General features: G+C 43.4%; 1 protein-coding gene across 6 annotated transcripts in view; it reads right to left on the reverse strand.

Moving 5' to 3' along the window:
- RNF170 (ring finger protein 170) overlaps window positions 1–13,742 on the reverse strand; it is a 41,859-nt gene that overhangs the window by 10,876 nt on the left and 17,241 nt on the right. For all 6 annotated transcript variants that reach the window (XM_045021971.1, XM_045021968.1, XM_045021974.1 and 3 more), the window contains 2 exons: window positions 8,529–8,604; window positions 7,132–7,240 (listed from right to left, as the gene is read on the reverse strand). In XM_045021971.1, coding sequence (XP_044877906.1) covers window positions 7,132–7,240; window positions 8,529–8,604 — 185 coding nt within the window. The remainder of the gene's footprint in view (window positions 1–7,131; window positions 7,241–8,528; window positions 8,605–13,742) is intronic.

Raw genomic sequence — 13,742 nt, forward strand, 5'->3', positions numbered from 1 at the left:
GAAACTAAAACCAAATGTATCCAAATTCCAAATTCAATTAATAAATTCTGATCCAATTCAATTTCAACATTAACTTCAATAGCAGGGTGGACAAACAAATAAAAAAATTGAGTTTATATTTTAAAAATAAACCTGTTTAAAATTAAATTTGAAATTGACAACTCCAAACTTTTAAAAATCATTTAAAACAAACATAAAAATAATATTAAGCAGTACGTTTGCTGCCACTTTTTGAAGAAAGTAAAACCACAGAACTGTGGAAGTCACTGGCTAAGCCGCGTGGGCGAAGTGCCGGCCCGCCAGCTATTTTAAGCCGACCCTTGAGCTCCGCTCCGGTGCTCTCCCGGAAGCTGTAGCAGTGCTTTAATGTGGCTGTGTAGTCACGGCCCTGTCGCTAGGAGACAGCTCTCCCAGTACTGTAAATACAAACAAACAAAAAAAAAACCCCACCTCCACGAGGGGAGTAGCTCCCAGTGCTGGTGCACTGTCTACACTGTCACTTTAAATCGCTGAAACTTGCATCGCTCGGGGGGTGTTTTTTCACACCCTTGAGAAAGTTTCAGTGCTGTAAAGCAGCAGTGTAGACAAGGCCTTAGTGTAAAGGCTATGGTTAACTGAAAATCAACATGTTTTATTATCGGGGGTAGCCATGTTAGTCTGTATCCACAAAAACAATAAGGAGTCCGGTGGCACCTTAAAGAGTAATAGATTTATTTGGGCATAAGCTTTCATGGGTAAAAAACGCACTTCTTCAGATGCATGGAGTGAAAATTACAGATGCAGGCATTATTATACTGACACATGAAGAGAAGGGAGTTACCTCACAAGTTTTAATAGCTAACAACCAATGAAAATCAGCTTTTCTTTAGGAAAATAACTAAAAAGTACAAATGCAGAACACAATTAGTATAGACAGTAAAGGTTTTCAGCTTACTGATTTGAATTATGATTAAACAGGGTCATTGAAATTGCACTGACTTAAATCAATCCATCCTGGTCAAGAGCATATCTCTTAATTGAGAAGTCAAAAAGCTTCTGCATCATTGTAATTGGAAAATGATTAGTTTTAAAAGCCTTTACCAAGATAAAGTTTAGCTGGGAAAACTACAGTTTACAAAACTGTCACCTCAGCGACTCGTTTTATTTTAAAAAATGTTTTCAGTTAATTCTGTTTTTCCCAAGTTTAGAAACTTTAAGGATACAGAGTCAAATATATTTGCAGACGAGTGGAAATTTTGATTTCAAATCTGGTAGCAAAGAAAAAAATACTTTAGAATGTAATTTTAGACACTGCTTGTCATTGTTTTTGCTGATATAGACTAACATGGCTACTGCTCTGAAACCTATTACCAGATACTTTCTCAAGAAGTTATACATAAAGTTATTTGTTTTTAATAGTGTTATTCTACAAAAAACAGTTTTTCTCTTCAGATCAAGTTAAGGATACTTTAGGAATGGTTACTCACCCTGTATAGTAACTGTGGTTCTTCGAGACGTGTCCCCCTATGGTGCTCCACTGGAGGTGCGCTAGTGCACCCTGTGCCTTTGATCAGAGATTTCTCATAGCAGTGTCTGTTTGGCCCGCGCATGTGTGCTACTCAGCCCCGTGCCCTGTGCCATTGTTATATAGCACTGGGTGGGTGAACCGCCCTCAGTTCCTTCTCTACCACCAAGCGCCACAGCAGAGAACTCCAAAGTAGAGGGGAAGGAGGGCTGGTACTGGAGCACTTATAAGGATACAAATCTTGAAGAACCTCAGTTACTGCATACTGAGAATAATCATTTTTTCTTCTTCCAATAGTGTCCCTATGGGTGCTCCACTCTAGGTGACTGCCAACCACTCTAGGTGACTGCCAAGCAGTTCCCTCTAAGGCAGCATTGGGCGAGGGGCTTCACAGTCAAATTTAGCACAGAAGAAAGTACAGCTGAGCCAAACAGTATTAGAAGCAGAGTTGTAAGTTACTGTGTAGTGTTCGGCAAATATATGTATAGACACCCAAGTAGCAGCCTTACATATTTCAATAATGGGCACGTTTTTGAGGAATGCTGCAGAGATGGAAATGGACCTTGAGTGAGTACCTATGTTCAAAGTGTTTGAATATTACAAGATTTGTAGCAAGAATTACTGCAGCCAGATAGCTACTTAGAAAGTCTTTGACTACAAACTGAAGACTGTTTTGATCTATCTGCAAGTGAGACAAACAATTTGAGGGTCTTTCTGAAGGGTTTAGTCCTAACCAAACAGAAGGCCTGACATCAAGGGTGTGCAACAATGCTTCTTGATTATCTAGGTGAGGTTCAGGGTGGAAAACTGGCAGGTGAATGGATTGGTTAATATGGAACTTGGAAGAAACTTTAGGTAAAAAATTTTGGATGGGGTCACAGCATGACATTGTCTTTAAAAAATACTGTGAAAGGGGGGGAATGTCATAAGGGCCCCTATTTCCCAAACCCATTGCGCTGATGTGATGGCTTTCAGGAATGCCACTCTCCTTGATAAATGGAGCTGTGAGCAGGTAGCCATCGGTTCAAACAGTGGTCTTGAAAGGCATTTAAGGACCAGGTGGAGGTCCCAAACAGGAGCAGGGTGTTTGACTGGCAGATAGAGATTTCCTAGTCCCCGGATAAACCTTGCTGTCGTGGGATGGGGAAAAATGGAATAACCCTGTATTGGAGAGTGGAAAGCCATGATGGCGACCAGATGGGCTCTAATAGAGCTCAGCAATAGTTCCAAACTTTTTAGTTTTAGGATCTAGTCCAATAAATCTAGCAGCGATGAGGTCATTGGTGGAATATGTCTATGGTCACACCAAGAAAGAAATCTTGTCCATTTCTGAAAGTATGTGTAGCAGGCAGACTCTTTCCTGCAGTGTTATAGAATTCTTTTTACTTCCTCTGAGCAGGTTGCCTCTAGTCCCATGAACCATGGGCCAACCACGCTTTGAGACAAAGGACTGCAAGACGGGGTAAAGGATCATCCTGCCTTCCTGGGAGAGGAGATGAGGAGCAGCATGGAGAGTGATCGGAGAGCAAATGCCAGCTGTATCAGGCTAGGAAAACATGTTCGTCTAGGACAGGCTGGAACTATTAGGATGACTCTGGTTTTGTCTTTTTTTTTTACTTTGAGGAGAACTAGCAGAATTGGTGAGAATACGTACAAGAGAGTCAACGATCAATGAAGGTGAAAAATGCCTAAAGAGATCTGTGACCCAGTTTGCCTCTTGAGCACCGCAAGCCAGCTGATTGCTGCAGGCAGGAGGCAGGGGAAGCCTGCGCGCTGAGTCCTCGCTCCTCCCCCTCCCTCCTGAACACCGCAAGCCAGCTGATCACTGCGGGCAGGAGGCGGGGGAGGAGAGGGAAGGCGCTGATACGTGGGGTGTGCTGGTGGGTGGGAGGCACTGGGGGGGCACGGGGTGTAGGGGAGCTGATGGGGGGCTGCCGGCTGTGGACAAAGCAGGCAGCCAAACGACATTATAGCAAAGCATTGCACAACTTTAAACGGAGCATGTTCTGTAATTGAGCAGGGACATAAGATTGAAAACGTTAAGTGAGAGGGCATTAAGTGGGGAGTTACTGTACTGGCTGCCATGTGCCCTAACAACTGAAAACAGTTCTTGATCAGGGGGCTTGATCAGTATGGGGGCTGAGTTGAATTGTACTGGCTTTTTTGGAAAGGGACACAAACCTATCCAGAGGAATGTAGACTCTTGCTGCTACTGAATCAAGATAAGCTCCTATAAATTTTAAGTTTTGCACAGTGGTCAAAATGGATTTTTGAACGTTCAATTGCAGGCCCGACTTGAAGAGATCTATAACCTCAGAAGTCGGGGCAGATGACAAGCCAAAAAGGAGCACCTGGTACAGAAGGGCTTCGTTCACAGACAAAGCTATGTGGGCAGATGAGGGCGAACGAAGGATACCAAGCACCATATGATGAGGTTCTTTAACTTCCTCGAGTTAATTTCAAGGAGTCAGCAATTCTCTTGACCAGATCCTAGAACTGCTTAAATTATCCACCAAAGAAGGAGGATGACAAACGATAGCTTCATCCGGACAGGAAGAGGAGATATTGGCCACAGGAGAGACTTCATCATCAGATCGAGCTTCCTGCTCCTCAAAGGCTTCTTCTTGAGGGTCAGGTCTCCTAGAGGGAGCAGGCGATGCAGGTTGCCTCTCTGCAACGGGTGGTGCTTGATGTCTTGGAATATTGTTGATGATAGGCTGCCCAAGGGTCCCAATGTGGTGGTGCATGAGGCATAGACAGCACCCATGGGTGCTCATACCAGAAAGATGGTGCTTGCAATCTTGTGCCACGAGTGGTTATAGGCTCATCAGAGACCACTGGAAAGGGGCCTCTACAAAAGCGAGGGGAGAGCCCTGAACTGATATTTGGGACACCAAGGCAAAGTCTTCATCAGAATCCTCATCCTCAAACCCACTCTGGAATGGTGGAGTGCCTGAAGACATCTGAGGTGAAACTGTTGGTATCTCGATGTCCTCGGTACCAAAAGAACATAGGACCCGAGCAACAGAGAATCGGGCATCTCAGATGAAGCCAGGTCCTGGGGAAAATGGAAGTCCTGCAGCACCAAGCATGCTGTCGGTACCAAGCCTGTAATCTGCACTGAGGTGATGGTGGCTGAGGCTGCTAACAGTACCATAGGTCTTGGGCACTCTGAGAGAAGTGTGGTTGGAGCCCGAATGGGCTTCTTTGATTCCAATCAAGCAGAGGAAGAGCTCTTCTTGCCACCTTGGTATGCTAATGGTACCAATGATTTCTCTAGGCCCAAGGCTTTGCTGTCTTTTGGTCTAGTGATGCCCTGGGTACTTGAGGAACCAGAAGCCTTGTGGGTACGTGACTGGAGAGCAGATGGTGGTGAAGTGGCTGAAGACACCAACCACCTCAGCTTTTTACCTGGTGAGCCTCAGACATGGTTCTTGGAGGACTTATGAGATGGGTCTTGTGTCTTCCTCGTAGATGCCCTGGAGGAGTGTGGCTCAGACAGAAAGGAGGCAATAGAATTGCTGGGAGACTGGCGGACTGGGGGTCTCCTGGGCATGGGTCAGAAGTTGGGCATCGAGAGCTCTCCGTCATGAGGAGATGAAGTTTTATCTCTCTTTTTTCTGGCTCTGAATTTCAGTTCCAGGCAGAACTTCCACTTCTGGGTGATGAGTAATTCCACTAGGCAACAGATGCAGTGGGAGTGCCCATTGCTTAGTGGGATTGCCTCCTGGCACAACAGACCATGTCTGAAACTGGGAGAACCAGACTCAAGCTCCCAGTGCACAAGAACTACCTTATCTACTAACCAATATCTATCTAAATATATAAGAATATTTTTTTTGACTAGGAAGCTAAAGCTACTACTACTTACTAACTAATTACACTATTGCTAAGAACTATTACAAATAGCTACTAGAATAAGAAATGAAGACAAAGTTGAGGAACCTCAATGGGGACAACTGCCAGAGCTCCGTCTCAGGCTGAAGCGGTTGAGAAGGAACTGAGGGCAGTTCGCCTGTGCAGTGTTATACAACAAGGACACAAGGTGACTAGCACGCATGCACAGGCCGAATAGACACAGTTATGAGAAATCTCTGATCAAAGGCTCGGGGGGGTGCTAGTGCACCTACGGCGGAGCACCCATAGGGACACTCCTCGAAGAAGAACCCATAGGTTCTGAGGCTATTCAGAAGAGATGGTGAGTGACAAACTTTTACTTCTAAAGCATGTCAAATAAAATCTCAATCACAATTTCTTTCTAGAAGGTTTCTAATAAACTAAGGTGAACAAGACAACTTCATGCACTACACTGTTACCCAAGAACCTCAGTTTACAAATATTCTTCAGAAATAAGTCACTGGGAGAGTAATTTTCATTAACTTTTGGAGTACTACATATGAGTTGGGTTACCCTTCCCCATTGCCTCTTTCCTTCTGCCTCTCCATAACTAAACAAGACCCGTGACAAATCAGGCATGAGTTTGCAACATGTTAAGGAGGAAAAGTGTAATATGTCTGTGCTATATACGTATATGTACGCAAAGGCCTCAAGGAGGATGGCAGTAGCCCCTCTCTAGGGGTATGTCTACAAGCTGTGCTGCTGTAGCATGGACACTACAGCAACGGAAGGGGCTGTCACTGTAATAAATCCATCTCTTCAAGAGGCGGTAGCTAGGTTGACAGTTAGGTTGCATCTATCATGGAGGGACGCCGACCTCACTACATTGCACAGAGCATGACATTTTTCACACTCAGGAACAAGGTAGCTAGATTGACCTACATTTCAGGTGCAGACAAGCCCTACGTGGCTCTGATAAGAACACAGCTGGAATAATGTACTTAAACTCGACTATTTCTACTCAAAACCAAGTCTTAGGGCTTGTCTACATGGACACTAAGTTTGCAGCAAGCTGAAGTGTAAATCTACCCTGTACTAGCGTGCTGCACACTAAGTATCTGCCTGGCCGCTGCAGCCGTGCACTAACAATTCCCTAGTGTTTCCGATCTACCCTGCTCTGAAACAACGGTAGATCAATGTGGACTAGACTAGGGAACTGTTAGGGCACGGCAGTAGTGACCAGATGGACACTACGTGACACACTAATGAGGGGTAAATTAACTCCCCAGCTTGCTGTGGACTAAGGGCTGGTCTACACTTAAAACTTACGTTGACCTTGATACGCTGCTCAGGGCTGTGAAAAATTTCACATAGGGTTGCCAGATGTCCAGTTTTTGACTGGAACACCCGATTAAAAAGGGCCCCTGGTGGCTCCGGTCAGCCCTGTTAAAAGTCCAGTTGGCAGGCTCCTTACCCAGCTCCTGGAAATCTGCAACATGTTCCTCCAGCTCCTAGGTGCAGGGACAGCCACGGGGGCTCCGTACTCTCCCCCTCCCTGTGCACCGTCTCCGCAGCTCCCACTGGCTGGGAACCATGGCCAATGGGAACTGCAGGGGCAGCAACTCCGCATCAGGGGCTTTGAAATGATGAAGGAAGGGGAGGTTCTGTCCTCAGAGAGGTGTGATCTGCTCTGATCATCTCAATGGGATGTTAACTCTCTAACCTAGTGGTGATAATAGTAGTTTAAATGTCAGAATTTTTAATTTTCTCTGCTGATCATTTTTACTTACCACAGAAAAGATGTCCACAGTTTGTTTCAATGGGAAACGTAGCCTGCTGTAAACAGACTGGACAGGACATGTCAGTATAGAAACGATGTCTATCACCAGCAGATGCATCCTGTTGGGACAAAAAAGAGATACAAATTGTTCAGGAATTAACTTCAATTTAGAAGACTACTTGAGTTTTAAAAAACCCAGGATATATTCTCCACTTGCTAGAAGTCAGACACAGATGACTCAAACTTAAAACTAAATAAGAGCAGAAATAGAATAATATTTAAATAGAAAAATTAATTCAGTAAGCAGGTGCTTGTGTAACAAGCACATTATTTTCTTCCATCTGTTCTATATAGCATACACTTCAATCTAATTAAGGACAATGAAAATAAAACCTTACGATCCTATATTTAACAAACAGAACCCTTTAGTTTAGGTGCACTGAAGTGAGAGTGACGCTCAAAAACTAGCTTCCAATTCACTACTCACAAAAGCCTGTCTATACTAGGCAAGAGGCAATGCATCAGCGTTAGCTATAAGAAGAAATTTTGGCCTGGGCCCTATTGTAGAAGGGGTCTGTGTACCTCTTCATGACAAGCTCAGACAGTGGATAGTTAACTTTGAAGCTGAACAATTCCAGCATGTTGATGACTGCTTGGCTAATCCTTGGATTCCTTCCATGGTTCTAGCACAGGCATCGCAGCCTAGAATCTCTTGTCCCCATATGTGCCAGGGAAGGGGCCAATGCCTTTAGCTGGCCTGAGTGGCTCATAACCACAGCTCACTGGGCCTTGGCTGCTGTGCTATTTTCTAGGAAGCTTAGCTTGTTAGTCTAAATGCTTCTGGTCCCTGCTCTATAGCTGCCAATTGGACTCCACATTTGAGTTCCTGACCCCCTACTGCCAGGCTCTATGTTACTGTGCAGGGAGCACGCACTGTAATCTAACTTACGTTCCCCGGTGGGGAAACTTGGAACTGTCCTGTGCTCAGGGCTGGCTCTAGGTTTTTTGCCGCCCCAAGCTCCGAGAGCGTAAATGCCTAAGCAAACAAGCAAGAAAGCATGCTGGTGCCTAGAGCCGGTCCTGCCTGTGATTCTTTAAGGCTCTTCTGAAAGAGATTATGGATTCCAGTTTGAGAAACACGGGGATAGATCTGACAGGCCCTTTCAAATTTATCTATGACCTAAAATTGTAAGGGGATATCATGATATCCATACAAGAAATCTGTCACTTCATCAGTAGCTGAAGTTAGTTTTAATAAGTCCATCTGCAGCGAATGGAGTTTATGCAATGGACATGAACACATTTTCTTTTTCTAGATGACCTCTTTCAGAATTTTTTTAAACTTTAGCAGTAAAAGAACAATAGATCTACACCACATATTATTACACAGATGGACAAGTACGGTACCTGGTCTGTTTGAAGCTGCTGCCGAAGTGCCCTCACTAGCTCTTGGTTGTCTGGATGAATGTTCTGGTGCTCATTTCTGTGAGAGGGAAAAAAAGTGAAAGAACAATGACTGCCAGAACACAGAAGAACAAAGTTTTAAAAACAAAGTGATTTAAAAAATAAAACCTGAAACTGAGGGGGAAAAAAAATCATTCACTCTCAGTATAATGGATTTTAAAGAAAATTCTAACATAATTAAGGAAACTGCATGATTAATATGTTTCAAAAGGTTTCACTGATATTTAAAGCCATGTGGCACTGTGATCTTTCGTCAAAGGAAAACTTCCTTCTTATGACCAATCGTCAAGAATAGCTTTGGCTGAAAATTATCAGTTTTAATAAATGAAATCAAAATCATTATTGTGTAAAAAATCAAGTTACTTGTAAATATATGTTAGTTAACTCAGAAGAGTTATAATATTTTTTTCTTTCCATTGGAAAGTCCTTTGTTGCTGGAAACATAATTATGACAATTATTTTTTCCTTCGCTGCATGCATATACTCACTTATTATTGTAGAGTTGAAGTATCTTTTTTTTTAAATCTATTTTATTTGCTATCTGAAGGATTATGAAATAACACTCAAGAGAAGAAATAGCAGGCTTTTCCTTTGTTTATGAACACTGATCTTATATAACTTACTCCCAGCATTAAAAACATAAACCTTTGAGGACCCCAGTGGCAACAAGAGTAGCGGTCAGACATGATAAAAAGACAGATTACTGTTTATACTCGTTCATAAACTGAATTTTTTTTTTTAAATAAAAAAGGGAAGCACCAGAGAAGGGGGTCGGCTTATGAACGGGTATAGAGAGGAGAGGTGGGACAGAGCCCCTCCCCCCAACAGAGGGAGCAAGGAGAGGCTGCACAGTCAGCAGAGCCAGAAGGGAAGAGGCGGGGCCAGAGTCTCTCCGCTTCTGGCCACGCTGCTCTCCCCCCAGCCTCCGAAGCAACTGCAGCTCCGGGGCTGGCAGACTGCAGCCGTGCTGCTCGGCCCCGCTCCCCAGAGCAGGCTGTGGCCACGCCGCGCCACCCAGTCTGGCCCGTTGGAGCAGGCTGCGGCCGCGCTGCCCAGCCTGCCGGAGCAGCTCCAACCAGACCAGAGACATCCTCCCCTGGCCCTCCCCAGATAAGGTGGGAAGGAATGGGATAGGGAGAGTGTGGGGGTCCCGGGCTAGGGTCATGTGGGGGGTTACTCCTTTGACTCCCAGCTTCTTCCCCCCGCCCCCCAATTTCCCCACCTGTTGCTGTCCCAGCCCATCAGGGTAAGCAGCCGGCACCAGGACACTGTTTACTTAGGTTTACCTCCGTGCCTGCAGACACTTGAGGTAAACAAGCCATCACAGCCCACCAGTGGCTTATTCTGATGGCCCAGGAGCCAAAGTTTGCTGACCTCTGAATTATAGGGTCGGCTTATGAACGGGTTATAAAAAATTTCCATTTTTACTTATCCACCTTGGGTGGGGAGGTGTCAGCTTATAAATGAACCAGCTTATGATTGAGTATATACGGTACTTAAAATGAGAATCAGAAGAAAGGGCTGCACTGAGGACTGATGAGAAATGGGTGGAGATAAACATTTATCACTTTTTCCCAGACTTGAGCAGGCCACATGGAAATCTTTCTGTATCAATGTGGTGTCATTAAGCTCAGCTAAAAATCTTCTACAAGAGATAACAGAATTTTCAGTATTATATTGAGTATTGTTGAAGTTGCAAAGAAGTTCCATTATAAGTCTGTTTTCATTTGCTCCGTATTTTCTAAAACAATTACCTTTTGGGATGAAACTGACATGTTTGGTATTAACTCAAAGGTGAATTTTTTCTTGAAAGTTTGAGCAAAATTCTCTCAGTTGTGGGTGTGTTTTTTTTTTTTTTTTAAGTTTGGCCATGTTGAAAAACAACACACTTATCCCATTTTAGTAGTGCCTTTGCTTGGTTTTGGAAAAAGATGAAAAATTAAAGCAAACTAAAATCTAAGCAACTGAAATATTGCTAGTGAACATGCTACATAGGAATCTGCTAAGATTTTTAGCTGAGCCTAACAAAGAGCTACTCCATCTCTGACACCTTAGTGCACCATCACCCAGCCGAGGGGCCTGGCAGAACTGCTATTCTCCCTGCACAATGGGCTGGAAGGGACAGGACTATTGTCCTATGATACTCCTGGGGAATTCTGCACCACTGCACAATGCAGAATCTTGCAGAAATTAACATTGTGTGTGCAGAATTACCTTTCCCCCACAGAAATGGGGTTAGCTGCTAGCCGCCACTAGGGGCCACTGAACTTGGCCGAACCTAACTTGCATGTAGAAGACACTGTCGGTGAGAGGAGGGGGAGATAGAGGGTTCCCAGCAGCTGCCGTTCTCAGCATACCTTGAGGGAAGGCAAGTGCAGCGCAGGAAACTCCCTGCAAGCCTGGGACCGAGTATCAAGCTGTTTCTCCCTCTCGATCCCTGGGCTCTGGCAGGGAGGGAGCAGGTGTCTGAGCAAAGGGGGTCCCACGGCTGGGCTCTGGGGGAAGATGGGATGCAGGTATCTGGGCTGGGGAGCCCCTGCGGTTGGGCTCTGGGGAAAAGGGGTTGTGGATGTCTGGCTCCCCGGCTGGACTCTGGAGGGGGCAGGGGGGGAAGGGAAAGAGAAACAGGAACTGGGTTGTCAGAGATGTTTCTTTAACGCTCTACTCCTGGGGGAATTTGTGTGTGTCTGTATTGTTACAGACATACTTGCTGACAGGTATTTTGAAATAAATTATCAAAATAATTGAATCTGGCATGATTATGGAGCTGAATAGGAGCTCCCAGTGTGATTCTTGACAAAAGAGCTAACGTGTTCTGGGACATATAAACAGGGCAACTTTGAGTGGGAGTAGAGATTAATTTACCTCTATATTTGTTACTGGTGTGACTGCTGCTGTAATACTGTGTCCAGTTCTGATGCCAACAATTCAAGAAGGATGTTGGTAAATTAGAGAAGATTCACAGAAGAGTCAAGAGAATGATTAAAGGATTAAAGAACCTGCCTTATTGTGATAGACTTAAAGAGCGCGGTCTAGTTAGGTTAACAAAGAGAAGGTTGAGGGTGACGTGATTACAATCGATAAATATCTACATAGGGAACAAATATTTAATAATGGGCTCTTCAATCCAGCAGAGAACCAATGGCTGGAAGTTGAAGCTAGACAAATTCAGACTGGAAATAAAGCATACATTTTTAACAGCGAGGGTAATTAACCATTAGATCAATTTATTAAGGGTTTTGGTGGATTCTCCATCACTGACCATTTTAAAATCAAGATTGGCTGTTTTTCCTAAATATATGCTGTAGGAATTATTTTGAGGAAGTTCTATGGCCTGTGTTACAGAGGAGGTCAGACTAGATGATCACAATGGTCCCTTCTGGGCTTGGAATCTATGAATAGTTTACAATATAATTATACACCCAATTTTTTTCCCAGGAAATACTCATTCTGGAACTCTAATTTTTATTTATATTTCTTTAAAGTGGACATTTCCCCAATGGCGCTATGAACTTTTGCAGTTTTGCATACCTGACTGCAATTTTAGCATCTTATTAGTGTAGTTTTTAGCATTTAATAGCTTATGTATTCTTTAAAAAATAAATGAAAATGGCTTGCAGAGTACTTGCATGCTTGGCAATATACAATAATGTATTGTTTTACAACATCAGATATACATATATAGCCTATTGTCCCTTATACACAAGATGCTCAGTGCATAAGAAAAAGGACATTCACTGTGCAATGTCCACAGAAAATACATCAAGAGCTCCTGAGGAGCCTGCTTTGTTCACAGCATGCCTTATAAGAGCACAGGAAAAAACATGTCTATTATATTGGAATAGACAAGAAATTGTATGTGACTATGTAATTAAAGCCTGTTATAATGTATGCATACAAGGAAGCAGAGTGAAGATTAGATGTGCAATCTTTACTTTTAAATTTCTTGAATTTTGAGTGCTTCACCACACAACAGCTTTAACCTTATTTTGTTTTAAAAAATGCCCATAATCTGGAATGATTCAGTAGCCACCACCAAATGTCATGACTCACAAAACGAAGTGTGGATCTAAATGAGGTAAGAGCTCCTGCTTCATTCAACATGCACTTTCCTCCAATGAAAATGAGAAAATGCTCATATGGAATTTAATTTACCTATATGGTAACACTGTAATCTCCACTGTTAAAAAGTAAGTCTCCTTGTAGGTTTCACCTCTTTTGGAAACACTGATGTACCTATCAAAGTGAAAAGTGTGCGACAGACTAGACTACTGATGTGCAATGACTAGATAACGAAGATACTGGAAAGCAGGTTAGATAAGCAATGAGGGACAATTAGGTAGTTTCTGATATATTCTAGATTGTTTGGCTCCTTTTAACTTGTTAGATGAGCTAAGATTTCACCATCTCAGCTCTGTCTATTGTGACAACTAACTCTCAGCTTTTAAAGAAGATGGCAGCAAACTGACTAATTTGTCAAGATTTAGTTACTTATAAAGGCAAAGTGACTTAACAAAAGTGTCATTATAATGATTGAATTAAATAGCTGCAACTCTTGGAAGATTTTAATTTTTTTTAATCTTTTACTGTTAATAGCTTCTTCAACAGCTCAGACTTTGAATTCATGCATTGATTCTGAACTGTGATTTGTTTTTCTTTAATAAAAAGTGGGAAACCACCACATCCCTTAAGTTCAATAGACCCTCCCCTTCACATTCCACTTCACATTCCATTTCTGCCCTCAAGGCCACACTCAAACACACTGTTGCTCCCCATCCTGTACTGCTTCCTACTGTCTGCTGTTCTTCCCTGGCACCCCTCTTTAACAGTCATGAACCACACTCCAAGCTTCCCAGTCTCCTCTTTCTCATTCTATACTTGCCACATGCCTATACCCAGTTTTAAATATTTTAAAATAAAATCTGTAAAACTGGATAGGTGCATGAGACAGAGGTATGGATGAGAAGGAGACTGTGGGGAGGGGAACAGATGCATGGTATGGCAACATGGAGGGGTATGGTGTTTGAGACACATGTGAAAGAATACGAGGCTCATGCTCCTCCTCCCCTCCAGTATTTGGTGGATAAGGAGAGTGGTATCCAAGAGGTTTACAGATTTAGGTGGGGACAATGCTGGAGTCTGGGTAAGGGAGTTGGG

Source organism: Mauremys mutica, chromosome 6, assembly GCF_020497125.1.
Source record: "Mauremys mutica isolate MM-2020 ecotype Southern chromosome 6, ASM2049712v1, whole genome shotgun sequence".
In the NCBI taxonomy this organism is placed as follows: Eukaryota; Metazoa; Chordata; order Testudines; family Geoemydidae; genus Mauremys; species Mauremys mutica.